This window comes from Triticum dicoccoides, chromosome 1A, assembly GCF_002162155.2.
Source record: "Triticum dicoccoides isolate Atlit2015 ecotype Zavitan chromosome 1A, WEW_v2.0, whole genome shotgun sequence".
In the NCBI taxonomy this organism is placed as follows: domain Eukaryota; kingdom Viridiplantae; phylum Streptophyta; class Magnoliopsida; order Poales; family Poaceae; genus Triticum; species Triticum dicoccoides.
The window spans coordinates 369103411-369118087 of record NC_041380.1 but is presented as its reverse complement, the minus strand read 5'-3'; the positions used below and the strand labels follow the sequence as shown (position 1 = coordinate 369118087).

The 14677-nt window shown below is 45.8% G+C and overlaps 1 protein-coding gene across 2 annotated transcripts; it reads right to left on the bottom strand.

The window, feature by feature from the left end:
* Positions 1-2604: 2604 nt before the first annotated feature.
* On the bottom strand, positions 2605-5449 carry LOC119273851 (rRNA biogenesis protein RRP36-like). 2 transcript variants are annotated; one of them, XM_037554820.1, is made up of 6 exons: positions 5116-5449; positions 4657-4713; positions 3821-4062; positions 3501-3629; positions 3330-3389; positions 2605-3013 (listed from the first exon to the last, which is right to left on the bottom strand). In XM_037554820.1, the coding sequence occupies exons 1-6, from the start codon at positions 5339-5341 to the stop codon at positions 2843-2845; spliced, it is 885 nt and encodes a 294-aa protein (XP_037410717.1). In that variant the 5' UTR covers positions 5342-5449; the 3' UTR covers positions 2605-2842. The 2 variants fall into 2 exon arrangements, with proteins under 2 accessions (XP_037410717.1, XP_037410718.1); XM_037554821.1 differs by having other exon boundaries at positions 3821-4050; positions 5116-5447.
* Between the last annotated feature and the right edge of the window lie 9228 nt (positions 5450-14677).

Sequence of the window (14677 nt, the reverse complement as noted above, 5' to 3'; positions counted from 1 at the left end):
ACCGGCGATCCACAATGACTCTTGGATGCTCAGAATGTGACGCCCAACCGGCTGGAGGATTCACAGTCCTCAAGTGTAATAAGTCTTCAGATCACACAGACAGGAAGACTTCAGTGATGCCTAACACTCTTTGGCTCTGGGTGTTTAGGGCTTTGTCCTCGCAAAGGATTTCTCTCTCAAAGGCTTCGAGGTGGGTTGCTCTCAAATGACAAAAGCCGTGCACTAACTCTGAGCAGCCAACCAATTTATGGTGTAGGGGGTGGGCTATTTATAGCCACTAGGCAACCCGACCTGATTTGTCTGAAATGACACCGGGTCACTAAGGAACTGACATGTGTTCCAACTGTCAGATTTCAAACACACACGACAACTTTATTTGAGCTACAAGCAAAGCTGACTTATCCAGCTCTGGATAAGATTTGCTCTCATTCTCTTCGCTCGAAGACATAGGATTTTGGTTAAGCATCACTTCAATCATTCTGACTGGTTCACTTAGACCCCACTTAACAGTACGGTGGTTCCTATGACTCAACAAAGAAGAAAACGAAACAACGAAACAACTAAGTCTTCGTGCTCCATAGTCTTCACACAATGTCTTCTTTGTCATAGACTTCAATGTGAATACCTTCACATACCACCTTTGTCTTCAATGTCTTCGTACATTTTTAGGGGTCATCTCCGGTAGGTAAACCGAATCAGTGAGGGACTACTACCTGTGTTATCCTGCAATTCTCACAAACACATTAGTCCCTCAACCAGGTTTGTCGTCAATACTCCAAAACCAACTAGGGGTGGCACTAGATGCACTTACAGTCGCTTACCCGTCGAGACTAGCCGTTGAGTATTGCCGGCAACGAGACTTGTGCACATTAGTGATCATACTTCCCATAGCATGCATACATCATTGTTGCATATCTCGGTATCATCTCTTGTGTCACAAGGTTGTCATCGCATACACCATTGCTATCTTAGTTCGTGAAGCATTGCATGAGAAAAGAGCTCAAACAACAAAGAGCCACACAAGCTTTTAAGCAAAAAGAAAAGATACGCAAAGAGCTTTTAAGCAACAATCATAGCATCATACAACATTAAGATTGTCATACTAGATCATCTTGGATCATATCATAGAAACACCTTGCATAGAGCATACTTGGGATAGAAGTCGTTGCATTTTTGCTTAGTAGGTTGTGCACAAGTCTTTGTATCCGCCTATTGTGCAATCGTGCTAGCGTCTCTCTAGTGTTGTGCAACAAGAGCATTTTTGTGGATTCCATATTTTGGCTCACCCTTGGTTGCACGACCCTACTTATCCTTTTGCGTGTGTGTTTCCATGTACCTTACATTGCTTGGTCTACTTGTTGCATTGCGAACTTCCGAATCTTTTCCAACATTATTGAAGCTCACTTACAATTGCATCAAATTTCGTGCCATCATCCTAACCAAGCTCCACCATAAGTTTTTACTTGTGTAGGTGTGAGAAACCGACAAGAATTGGTACCAATTGTGCTATGCTATTTCCTTGTCCACATTGGAGTGATCATTGATCCACTTTCAACTTCGGTCAAGGTACATTTGGTATCCGTTCTTCTCTTTCTACCACTCACATTTTTTTTGGAATAGTGGATAGGCCAAGTACTTCTACAAACCCATTCTTCATTGAGCACGACGACGATATGAACTCTTACGTCACCAAGAGCCACCTCTTTGGTGCACAACATGCTTTGCATCAAGAGCAACAAGCAATGAGTGAACGCATCGACAACCTCGCCGCCGACTTGCGACTCTCCGAGCAACATACAAGGGACTACTTCGACCACAAGCTCGACGATCACAAGCAAGAGAACAACGCAAGAATGGATGAGATTCGCGCTTTGTTGCTCAACCGCTCTTCTTCCACTTCGTCCTCATCAAGGACCCGCTCAAGTCGACACTCCGACTTCACCCTTTCCGGCTCAAGTACACCGACATCGAACACTCTTCACCGTACCACGCGCAATGATCGTCAAGCAAGCATCTATCCTCTACGCAACACCAACTCTCAAGAGCACCGACAAAGTCAAACCAAGGGTGCACGGTCAAATTCTGAACAAGCTCGAAAGCTACTGACGATACATAGTAGGGACGGCATGTAAACTGAGAAGTCGGTCACCAGGTCGGCCTAAGGCACAACATGTCGAGGCATAGGCCGGGCAGCCCGGGCCGCTCTTCCCACGTGAAGCATGACTTCCAAAAAATCTATCATCTTTACATACTCCCTCCGTCCCAAAATTCTTGTCTTAGATTTGTCTAAATACGGATGTATCAAGTCATGTTTTAGTATTAGATACATCCATATCTAGACTAATGACCCTAAAGTCTCCTAAGGAGAACTCCAAAGCTCAAAATATATTCCATTCTTCACAAAATTTTGCACACATTTAAAAGACATAAACATGTTTTCTGTAATAAAAAAAAGAACTAAATTTCATTTTAGTTCTGTTTTCTGAATTTACTATTCAACCATGAGCTGAATGCCTTCCCCCCAACAAATAACTGCAACACAAAGACCAAAAGCAGGCATGAAGAACCTAAGCAGACACAAAAATTGTGAGAAGGATACGAGGGTGAAACTTCAACCGTGTCAAACCCTACAAATTACTCGGAGTAGCAAACTTATAACAAGTTGCATGCACGATTAAATGTCCACTTTCTAGTTGTCGTCTTTCCTTTCAATTTAATCTCTCAGCTTTCATGAACTACACTTAAAGAAGCAAACCAGAAACAGTAAAACCGCAGAAAGCTCCTAAAAATTACAACAATATAGGAAGAAATGACACGCAAGAAATATTTCTGCAGCACCGACTTATTTTTCAGTCTTGCGCCTTTTCTTAGCAGCAGTTTCAAGATTCGGCATTTTCTTAGCAGCAGTTTCAACATTCGGCATTTTCTTATCAGCAGTTCCATTGTTCGGCCTTGCACCTTCCTTTCCAGAGCTGTGTCTCTGATCTTTGTCCTTGAGACGATTCTGCGACCTCTGTAAGAAACAACCAGTGCAAAGAATATCAGGATACTGGGTGCAAAAGCACCAAGCAACTTCAAGAACTAAGACGAATACAGGACAAACAAAATTGGACTATCGTGGTTTCTTAAAAAAATGAATATCAGATTTATCCATTCACCAAAAAAATCGAATTATTCTGTATCCATCACCTTACTGTAACCTCCATGATGACATGCTGCTGGAGATCATTTCAGCGCAGTCCAGTCTGCCTTTTAATATGGCGCCTAAAAGCCTTCGATGTTTATTGTGCCTAGATGCTAATACAACTATGGAGGATGTGATCCCATACCTTCTGTCTTCTCCGATTTTGTCGCTGCCTGCCTGAATCCTTCTTGGGCTTTTGTACTTGCTGAACATTTAGCAGGTATAAACAGATTAAATTCCATATGAAATACAAATCCAGATTTAGAAAACATTTCTGTCGCACGAAATCAGTAATTTCAACAACCAGTGCCAACACCTGAGCAAGAGCTATAGTTCGGGCATGTCGTTCAGCATGTGTCTCTGCCTCTTCCTCCAGCTCACCATCACTGTTGAGCACCATCTTAAGCCTACCTTCTCCCAGTAGTTTCTTTGATCGAGCATGTCTCTAAAATAGACAAAATAAAATGAAGAAATGTGGCAACAGTAGCATTCACAAGTGACAGCAAGTAACTCTTATCAATTTTCAACAAAGAGATGTAACTCCTGTCATTGTCTTATATGTACAACAGCAAGCCTTCTTCAGTTGACGTCTAACAGGTGGGAAACATTATAGTAGCTTTCTTCTGAATTACATACCTTTGATTCAAGATGTACCCTGACCATCTCCTCACTTAAGCACATGATTCTGGGACAAAGCTTGCACTTATACACACATTTGCACTTCAGAATGTAGTTATTGAAATCGACCTCAACAGTGTCATCCTTGTTAACAGCACCTTCGGCAGAATCAGCATCACCACTTGATGCTTTCTTAGCAGGCAACCTGATTGCTTGGTATTGTTCATACACCAGACTGCTGTTCTCATCTGAAAGTAAACCTGTAGTTAGTCGGTAAAGTTGCTTGCAGAGAGTTCGGTCATGTGATAAATTACTCAATAAAGCGACTTATGCTCATATTGAAACATTACATGGTATGTTTAGGTAATGATACTTAACATTCTGGTTGTCTAACTCTATGTTCAATCCTCCAATACCCCACCACAGTATACTGAGATCAAATTCCACACCCTGCGGTCATTGACTAGTAAACTTAGATCCCATTGGTAACATCCTAAGGTAACACAGAGCAGTTCTTAGTTGCCAAACAATAAGGTGAAGGCGGTATAGGAAGACAATTGCACTTCTCTTAGCATGAATGTAGTCCTGTGAGATGACATTAAAAGGCTAGTGTTCCTATGTACGAAAAATACAAACAAAAGGTCCCTCAAGCCTCAATGACACTAAACAAGCCGGTGAAACATCTGGAAAGGCAAGAAAAAGGTATGTAATCACAGACAGTATTAGCCACTTCACTACAAGAGAGAGCGTAATTTAGCCCAAATGACAGCTTTCTTTGAACCTCCTTTCCATTAAAAAATGCAATCTCTCCTAATCCAAATTGAAGGGGGCATGGAAGCGAGAACAAAGAATACCTGCACAAGGACTATCAACATGATGTCCAGAGCTGTCCTCACTTTGGTATCCTGAACCTGATAGACAGGAGCAACCAATGAGAAAAAGAGCACATTACAATATCTGCACATTAATGTATTATAGTGTTTCGTGGACCATCAAAACCAACAACATGCAGCAGATATACCATGCAAGAATATTAAATAAATACCGAGGCTTTGGCAGGACAGAGCAAATTAACAAGAGCAAATGATGATTACTCTACTCCGATGGTTTTAATATGACATCACCCTCTAAGAGTTGCATACTCAGTATATGAAGCAATAGTACAGGTCGAATATATCCATGGAATCAAAGTGAGCATATTCACTAGTACAAACAAATCGGCTACGCATGACGCATGACACATGGAGAATGACCTGAACAGCGCATGTAAATGGCACCAATAATATAGATAGTGGTAACAAAGAACAGCTCACCCTCATCTTCGGCCTGCTCATCTACTTCCTTTTCCTGTTCTTCCCCCGACTCCACCTCCGCTTCTTCATCATCATCTTCTTCTTCTTTTTCTTGCTCCCCTTCTACTTCCTCCTCCGAGACCTCTTCTTCCGCGGGGTCGCGGTCCGAATCAGAACCCGAAGAGGAGGAGGACGAGGAGGCGCTATTGTCGCCGTGGTCTTGCCTGAAGTAGCGCCTCTTGATCATCTCGCCCGATTCCGCCGCCGCCGCCGCCTGTTCTGTCGGGTGAGGTGGTTTTGGGGGTTATGCTGGACGAAGCAGAAGACAGCGTAGGAGGAGGCAGGGCTGTGTAGGCGCGCAGAGAAGCCCAGGCCGTTCGATCTAGGTCATACCCCAGTTCCTTTTTTTTTTTGAGGGATCCAGTTCCTCTTCTTTTTATTCCGTGCGTTGGGGCTCAACAGCTCGCCCGCTGGACCGCCTTTCCTTTTGCCCGTTGGGTTTTCTTTCCGGTTTTCCTTTTGAGGGCTGGTTTTCTTTGCGGTTTGGTTTTTTTAGACAACCTCACGAAGTTTTTATTAATTCGTCACAATATTTACAGGGATGGATGAAAGTTCTTCAGGGTTTCCCAACCACACATGGCAGCCACCCCCGAGAGATAAAGCATGCTTCGCTAAGTTGTGAGTTTCAAAATTTGAGCTCCTAAATTTATGGCTAAATTTACAAAAAAACAAAATCTGACGAGTGGCGTATTATTTCATGTATGATAGCTCCATAGGCAGATAAGTTTTCCTTTTCAAGTCGTTCACCACCACTTTGCAATCAGAGGCAACATGAATCCGCCGCTGATAAAGATCATCTGATAGTGCCAAGGCCTCTCTGGTTGCAATTGCTTCGAGAGTCTGTGGATCTGTGATATACCTGAAGACAAGCACCGATGCTCCCAAGAAAATCCCTTCAGAGCTTCTGCAGATCAACCCGACCGCACCACACCCGGCGTGTCTCGGGGCTGCAGCATCCATATTTATCTTCACACAACCCGCTTGCGGTGCCATCCACTAGTTCGGTCTACACATTACAGCGCCAACATGTTTTATAGCTTTTGTTGTTGACAACCTAAAGCTCGGCAAGATAGTTTGTTATGAAACCGTGGACAGAATGATGTGATTGATAAATGTCTTTATAGATGGCTTTTCTTCCAGCTTCCCAGATCGCCCAAATGGTAACAATCAGGCGTATAAAGGCTTCACTCTCCAAATTTGCATGAAGTGCAAAAATCCAATCCTTTGAACTGTCCTCCTACCTATCCAGGAGATGATGTACTAGCTCCTCAGGTGCTAAGGCCCATACACTGCTAGACATCGGGCACGTAAGCAATGCATGCCTCCAAGTATCCATAGCCCCACACAGATGACATGTATCCTCGGTAGCTATGTTTCGATGCCTCAAAAGTTCACTGGTGGGCATAGACTGTCTCGCCAGACGCCATACAAACATTCGCAGCTTTGAGGGGACCCGAATATGCCATATCTTGCTCCACTGATTACTCTCATTGTGGACAGTAGATGATCCCTCCTCTTCATTCAGCCAGTCCTCCCGGTTGTGCTTTGTTCGCAATATCATATGGTATGCCGATCGTACACTGAAAACACCTCGAACTTTTGCATGCCACGCCCAAAAATCATCCATCTTACGCGTACACAGTGGTATTTTGAGTATGTATGCTGCATCAAACTGGGTAAAGGTCGTTCGGACTAGACCTTCATTCCATGATGCCATTGTAGCGTCGATGAGTTGGGCAACCTTTAGAGGCGGGTTCTGTACCAGGAAGTTAATTGGCCTTTTAAAGCTATCCCTCGGGATACAGTTCTGGCTCCATATATCAGTGGTCTCACCATCTCCAATTATGTGAACAATTCCTTGCGCCAAAATATCTCGACCATCTAGGATCGCCCGCCAGATTTGGGATGGGCGCGACCCCAATTCTGCCTCTAGCAGTGAACAGTTTGGATAGTAAACTGATTTAAGTATCCTGGCACTCAACGATGTCTCTTCTGTCAAGAGCCTCCAAGCTTGACGAACAAGGAGCGATAAATTGAAAATCTCTAGATCTCGGAAGCTCAAGCCTCCCAAATGTTTTGGTCTGGTCATGACATCCCATGCCACCCAGTTAGGCTTCCTTCTTCCCTGCTTGCTGCCCCACCAGAATTGTCGTATGATTGAAGTTATGTTCTCACACAATCCTCTTGGCAATCTGAAACACGCCATGGAGTAGACCGAAATCGCTTGTGCAACTGATTTGATCAACACCTCTTTACCCGCTGACGACAAGAGCTTCTCCATCCACCCTTTTATCTTTTCCAAACACGATCTCGTAGATATCTGAAAGTGCCATTCTTTGAGTGGCCCACTTCCGTGAGCATGCCGAGATAATGGTCACTCAATGATTCCTTGTGGACTTGTAAGGTGTTCTTGACCGCCACTCTTATACTTTCTGGACACACTTTACGAAAAAATATTGAGGACTTCTCATGATTAATTTTCTGTCCCGATGCCCGATAATAAATATCAAGTAGGTTTGACACCTCAACTGATCCCTCTACACTGGCCTTGAAAAGCAACAGGCTGTCATCTGCAAACAACAGGTGGTTAACGGCGGAAGCCGTCGGGGCCACCTTGATACCTGCAACCGATGATTGAGAACTAGATTTAAGGAGGCACGAAAGGCCCTCTGCTACAATCAAGAATAAGTAGGGGGAGATAGGGTCTCCTTGCCGGATACCTCTTGTTGGTTTGAAAGATTCAAGCCTCTCACCATTTAATAGAACCGAGAAAGATACTGTTGAAACCATGCCCATCACAATATCTATCCACTGATCTACAAAACCGAGCTTTGCTATGATGGCTCTTAAATATGACCATTCCAACCTGTCGTCAGCCTTCATCATGTCCAACTTCAACGCACAGAAAGAATTTGATTTTGAACTGGACCGTTTCATGAAGTGCAAACACTCATAAGCGCAAATGATGTTATCTGTTATCAACCTTCCTGGAACAAAAGCAGATTGTTCCTCCGAGATGATGTCAGGCAAGATAAGTTTTCGTCTGTTTGCTACCACCTTGGAGGCTATCTTGTAGAGGACATTGCATAAACTAATAGGCCTAAACTGGGATAGAACTGTGGGGTTTGTTACCTTCGGGATCAATACTAAGACCGTGTCGTTGATACATTCTGGGCTTTCCTCTCCACGCACTATCCTCAAAATAATCTTGGTGACCTCCTCTCCACATATGTCCCAATGGCGCTGATAAAAGTGAGCAGGAAAACCGTCTGGTCCCGGTGATTTGGTTGGAAACATCTGGAAAAGAGCCACTTTAACCTCCTCATTGGTGTATGGTGCACAAAGAACTGTGTTCATCTCCGGTGTCACCTTTCGAGGTACATGTTCTAGGGCAGCTTCCATATTCTATACACCCTCCGAGCAGTATAATTCTTGATAAAAATCATTGGCCATCGCCTTCAACTCTGCTGGATCCACCACCACCGCACCAAGGGAATTTTGTAGGGCCTTTATCATGTTTTTCTTTCTGTGGAGACTAGCACGGAGATGAAAAAACTTGGTGTTCCTATCTCCCACAGAAAGCCATTCGATCTGGGCCCTCTGGTACCACATGATTTCTTCCCTATGGTACATCTCGATCAGACGTTCGTTCGCCTTTAGCTCCACATGAGATGGTCCTGTCCTAGCCGGGTCATTCCTGAGTTCTTCCAAAATTTGCTTCAACTGCTTTATTTCCTTTTGTACACTTCCAAAGGTGTCTCTGCTCCACGTGTCTAGGCCTTTCGAAAGATTGCTTAACTTTTGTTTCATATCTTCCACAGACATGCATGGTGGGTCGGTGGCCCATTCACTAGTAAGCAGGTCCCGTAGTCCTTCATGTGATTCCCACATTAGCTCGTATTTAAAAGATCGTTGTACATGCACCTTCTCTGAACAACCAAAGTCAATCATCAATGGCGAATGATTCGATGTAGACCCCGTGAGATGTGAGACCGAGACCACTGGAAATTTAGCCATCCACCCTGCGTTAACCAAGGCTCTGTCCAGTCTACATCTAGTGTAGCTACCCCCCCCCCCAAAACCTTCTTCTTGAAAGTCCAAAAATTGCCTCTGAAGCCCAAATCAAGCAACCTGCTAATATCTGTGGTGTCCCTAAATGCTTGGATCTGAGCATTGCTACGTTGTCCTAGTTCCTCATTCTCTTCCGGACGTAGAACCTCATTGAAATCCCCCATACACAGCCATGGCAGAGAGTTCAAAGTGCTAATGTTTTTCAAAATTGTCCACGTCTGATGTCTCAAGTGTGTTTGTGCCTCACCATACACACATGTCAAACTCCACTTTTCCTGGTTATGTTCCACCACCGAAACATCAAGATGATAACATAAGTAACCGAGAATCTCAATTTTTATTGAATTATTCCAAAACAAACCCATACCACCACTCCGACCTTGACTACGAACGGCATAAGAATTATCAAAACCCAAAGTATTAGCTAAAGCTTCTACCCTAGTACCTTCTATATGTGTTTCAACTATGCATAGTAGGCTAGGGAAAAAAATCGCGAAGTCGCAAAGCTCTCAGACTATCATGGCTTTGCCCGCACCACGACAGTACCAATAGAAGGCACTCATTGGGCTCGGCGGCACCCGTCGACTGGGCCCACCAGCTTTGGTTCACCTTTCACTTGTGCACTGATTTTAGCCGAGTTGTTCTTCTCTGGTTACACTATCACCTTCACCCTCTTTGGGTCATGTTTTCCACTTGGACTAAGAGGCACTATAGGAGGGGGCAGCGCCAACAGATTGGGAGAAATTGTACTCGCTGATAATGCAGTCTGACTTGCAACCAATTCTGAAGCTCTCTTTCTGTTATTATCTACATCATGCGTATCTGAATCATAGTCTGTTCCTCGTTCCTCATCATCCTCATAGGCATCTTGCTGCGATCTGTTGTATGCACCCCTTCCTCGACCCCCGGTGCAACCTCCTCGGTGTCCGCCTCTGCGCCCGCGCCCGTTGCCCGGTCCACGCCCGGTCCTCATAGCCCAAGTTGCTCTTAGATCTTTAAAAACCAGAGTCGACGGGGGATGAATACCATTATCGTGCTCCTTAAATAGGTGGCCCAGCATGCCACAAACAGCACACCAATCAGGTAGTTTCTCAAATTTGACTCGGTAGATCTGGCGCTTCCCATCACGGATCATGGATACTGCATTCTTTAGGGGCTTTGTGACATTGATCCTGATCCAAACACGGTAGAAATTACCAGCAAAATCCTCGGATTGTGGTTCGGCGTAGAGCACCTCCCCAACTTTGGCCACAAGTGAAGGCACAAGATGTGCATACAAATCAAGAACATCATGGATTTGGACCCAAATTTCTATAGTATCCAGTTGAACTGTAGAAGGCTTAACCAGTCCATCATACGGCTTGATGATCACCCATACCCTCTGAAGTGCCAAGGCCCATCATGTGTGACTCTCTCCCAATCTCCTAAACAGGAAAATTGGACAGTGTACAGATTATCCTCCAAGGGCTTGAATTTTGCTTCCTGTGCAAGATCCCATGCCGCCCTCATATTCTTGTAAAAACAGAACTGACTATAGGTTTTTTCAGAGTGAACCCTAACGAGAGCAATCCACCGGGCTGCCTCCGGCGGCGCCTCTTCTCGTCAAACACCACATCGTCCAGGTCCTCCTCTCTCAATCCCAGTTCCTTCATCATCCTCTCCACTTCCTCGGTCTCCACTTGACCTGCAGCAGCATATCTTGAAGTCCCGCTTGATGACATCTTGATCCCTGGCCTGACTGAAACACGATCGGACCTTCCTGATGCAGCCCTAAGCCCTCTACCTCCCCCCTCTCCTAGGCGAGAGCACATGATCAAGGGAAGCGATGCGGAGGTAGGGGAAGACAGTCTCAACAACAGCGGAAAGAATCGCCCCCGAGAGAAAACAAAACCCTAACGAGAGGAAAGTAGCAATAGCTTTTGCTAGTTCGCTTCCGGTTTGGTGTACCGCGCTCTGCTTCCAGTTTGGTGTACCACGCTCTGTTTCTCGCTCAGGCGGCCCAGCTTGCCCGCTAGACCGCCAACGATGGGGGGTTTTCCTGGTTGGGTGTACAACACGCTCTGCTTCCTTCCTGTGCCATTTTTCTATACTTGTTTTTCATTCGGATATAAATGATAAGTAGTTGGATGGTTAGAGAGATTGTGGTATCCCCAGCCCACCAGGGTTCAAATCCTGGTGCTCGCATTTATTCCTGGATTTATTTCAGGATTTCTGGCGATGCGCATTCAGTGGGAGGAGACGTTCCCGTCAACGACGAGGTGCCTACAATGACTTCGTAAATTTCAAGATGATATGCCGGCTCGGTTTTTCGGAGGTGCTCATAGGGGTAGGGTGTGCGTGTGTGTGTTCATAGAGATGAGTGTATGCGTGTGTGTATATGAACGCTTGGGTATACTGTGTTCAAAAAAAGACATGTGGTTGAATAGTTAAAGGGACTGTGGTATCCCCAGCCCACCAGGGTTCAAGTCCTGGTGCTCACATTTATGCTTAATCTTTCGGAGGTGCTCATAGGGGTAGGGTGTGCATGTATACATTCATAGAAGTGAGTGTATGCGTGTGTGTATAAGCGCTTGCGTGTGTTTAAAAAAAGTACCTGACCTCAGGTCACGTGGTGCACGTGACAAAACAAGCGTATATAATGGCAATTTTAGTTGATGCAACTTTTTTGGCAAAAAATAAATTAAGACCAATTTGACATGCTTGCCCACTAAACTTGGCATCCTCAACAAATATAAACTAGTGGTTGGGGTGCGCCTCTGGCGCACCACTTTAGGTGATCTTGTGCGCACTTTTGTATTGTCTAAGTGCCTCGGCTCGTCTTGTGTGTCCACTTTACGTAGCAACACATGTCTTAGAGCATCTCCACTCCCCCCAATAGGCCCCCAAGGCCCTTTTTGTCACCGACGCTAAAAAATGGCCCGGTCGTGCCTCTAGAAGCCCACTTTTCGCCGGTTAGGGCCGAATTTGGCGCCGACAGACCCAGGCCGAACCCGGTGCACTGGGGGTGCCAGGGAAACATTTTTGGCGCGAAAGCCTGGTGGCCCCGACGAGTTAGTGACTATACGCGCTCATCATCCTCATCGCCTCGGTTTCCCATTGATTCCTCGGCAGCGCAGTGAAGGTGCGCCGTCGCACGCCCGGCCCCGTCCCGCCACGTGTACACACACATGCCGCCCACTCGCCTCTATAAAAGTCGGCCCCTTCACTCGCCGTTGGTCGCACAGTCCCTCGCCGAAGTCCCTGTCTTCCTCGCCGTTGATGCCCCCTCTCTCTCCTCCCTCAGCCATGATGGGCGAGCGATACCCCGGCGACAGAGCTGCGGCCAATGGCTTTGGCCGCTGCCACCTCCACGAGTGGGAGGTGTACCTCCTCCATGAGGCGAACTACCCGGCGCCGCTGGACATGCGCTTGCCAGGCTCGTGGAGGCTCAGCACCAGAGGCATCCTCGTTCCCCCGCCGCCACGCCGAGATCGAACGCATTCAGGCCTCCCTACCGAAGGAGGTGCTGGGCCTTCCGGAGTACGCCTTCAGCAACCACGCGTTCTAGACGGAGTACTTTAGGCGGTGCCACGAGGATCAACTCGCCTCCACCAACAACGCACCGGTACGAGGATGCCACAACGCCGATGGCCACCGCCTGTGGTGGGGCGTCCCTGGGCGTACTCTCTACGCCGTCCTTGAGCACCTCAAGGGCGGCAACAAGCTGCCGCTCGAGTACCCGGCGACCCTAGTCTCCCACTGGAGCGACAACTCTTGGCGGCCCAGGCGCATGGCGGGCGGCTCCTCCTCCTCCTCCCGCTCCTCTGAAGCGGCACCAATATAGTTAGGCCACTGTACGCTTAAGTCGGATGAAGAACTAGATTTGTAATTGCCTTGGCGGCCGTTCGTTGGAAGTCAACGCGTCCGTCCGATCTGTGACAGCTGGAGCACGTGCACACTTTCCTTGGCAGGGGATCAATCATAGTCCTTTCAATAAGTAAGAGTGTCAAACCCAACGAGGAAGGAAATGACAAGCGGTTTTCAGCAAGGTATTATCTGCAAGCACTGAAATTATCGGTAACAGATAGTTTGATAGCAAGGTAATTTGTAACGAGCAATAAGTACGTAGTAACAGTAACAAAGGTGCAGCAAGGTAGTCAAAACTTTTTTGTAGCAAAGGACAGACCGGAACGGTCTCTTATAATAAGCAAATCGTTCTTGAGGACACACGGGAATTTCATCTAATTTCATCTAGTCACTTCCATCATGTTTGTTTGATTCACATTTGTTGCTTTGATAATTTGATATGTGGGTGGACCGGTGCTTGGGTGATGTTCTTACTTGAACAAGCCTCCCATAGTCCCACCTATGGTTACCCCCTTTCGCAAGCACCCGCAACTATAAAAAAGAATTAAGTTAAATATAACCATAACATGAAACATATGGATCCAAATCAGCCCCTTACGGAATAGCACATAAACTAGGGTTTAAGCTTCTGTCACTCTAGCAACCCATCATCTAATAACTACTCCACAATGCCTTCTCTTAGGCCCAAGATGGTGAAGTGTCATGTAGTCGACGTTCACATAACACCACTAAGGGAAACAACAACATACATATCATCAAAATATCGAACGAATACCAATTCACATGATTACTTATGACAAGACTTCTCCATGTCCTCAAGAACAAAATTTACAACTCACAAATCATATTCATGATCAAGATTAGAGGTGTATTGAATAGCATCAAGGATATGAACATATTGTCGTGGGAATGAATCTGACAGTAGAGATGGGGTGTACGTAGGAGAGGGCAGTGTCCTAGCTACGAGGAGGTTGTACGCACAGTTTTACGAGTTCAGGCCCCACTCAGAGGAGGTAATAGACCTACATCTCGGTGTTGCGAAGGCTTGTCGATTGGAGTGCTGAGTAGTTACAGGGGGTGCGAACCCTTGTGCTAGAGGGGAGGGTGGCTTATATAGAGTGTGCCGACCCCTCGCAACCCTCAGTTACATAGGGGTTCAATGAGAGTTAATTCATGAACATTACTGGTAACACCCGTATTAAATGGTCTTTATGACGACGGAGTGAATGCCTGACCGTTGCCATCCTGGGTGACTCTAGGTATTCTGTACTCTGATGACCCACAAGTATAGGGGATCTATCATAGTCCTTTCGATAAGTAAGAGTGTCGAACCCAACGAGGAGCAGAAGGAAATGATAAGAAGTTTTCAGCAAGGTATTCTCTGCAAGCACTGAGATTATCGGTAACAGATAGTTTTGTGATAAGGTAATTCGTAACGGGTAACAAATAGTAAAAGTAAATAAGGTGCAGCAAGATGGCCCAATCATTTTTGTAGCAAAGGACAAGCCTTGACAAACCCTCATATAAAGGAAAGCGCTCCCGAGGACACATGGGAATTATCGTCAAGCTAGTTTTCATCACGTTCATATGATTCGCGTTCAGTATT

What these genes read in the sequence shown, in the direction of transcription:
- LOC119273851 (XM_037554820.1), bottom strand. Translation starts at nt 5,341, where the DNA reads ATGATCAAGAGGCGCTACTTCAGGCAAGACCACGGCGACAATAGCGCC. An exon ending in TGAGCAGGCCGAAGATGAGG is followed by an intron (nt 4,714 to 5,115) that starts GTGAGCTGTTCT and finishes CCTGTCTATCAG; the next exon opens with GTTCAGGATACCAAAGTGAG. An exon ending in AAAATCGGAGAAGACAGAAG is followed by an intron (nt 3,014 to 3,329) that starts GTATGGGATCAC and finishes TGTTTCTTACAG; the next exon opens with AGGTCGCAGAATCGTCTCAA.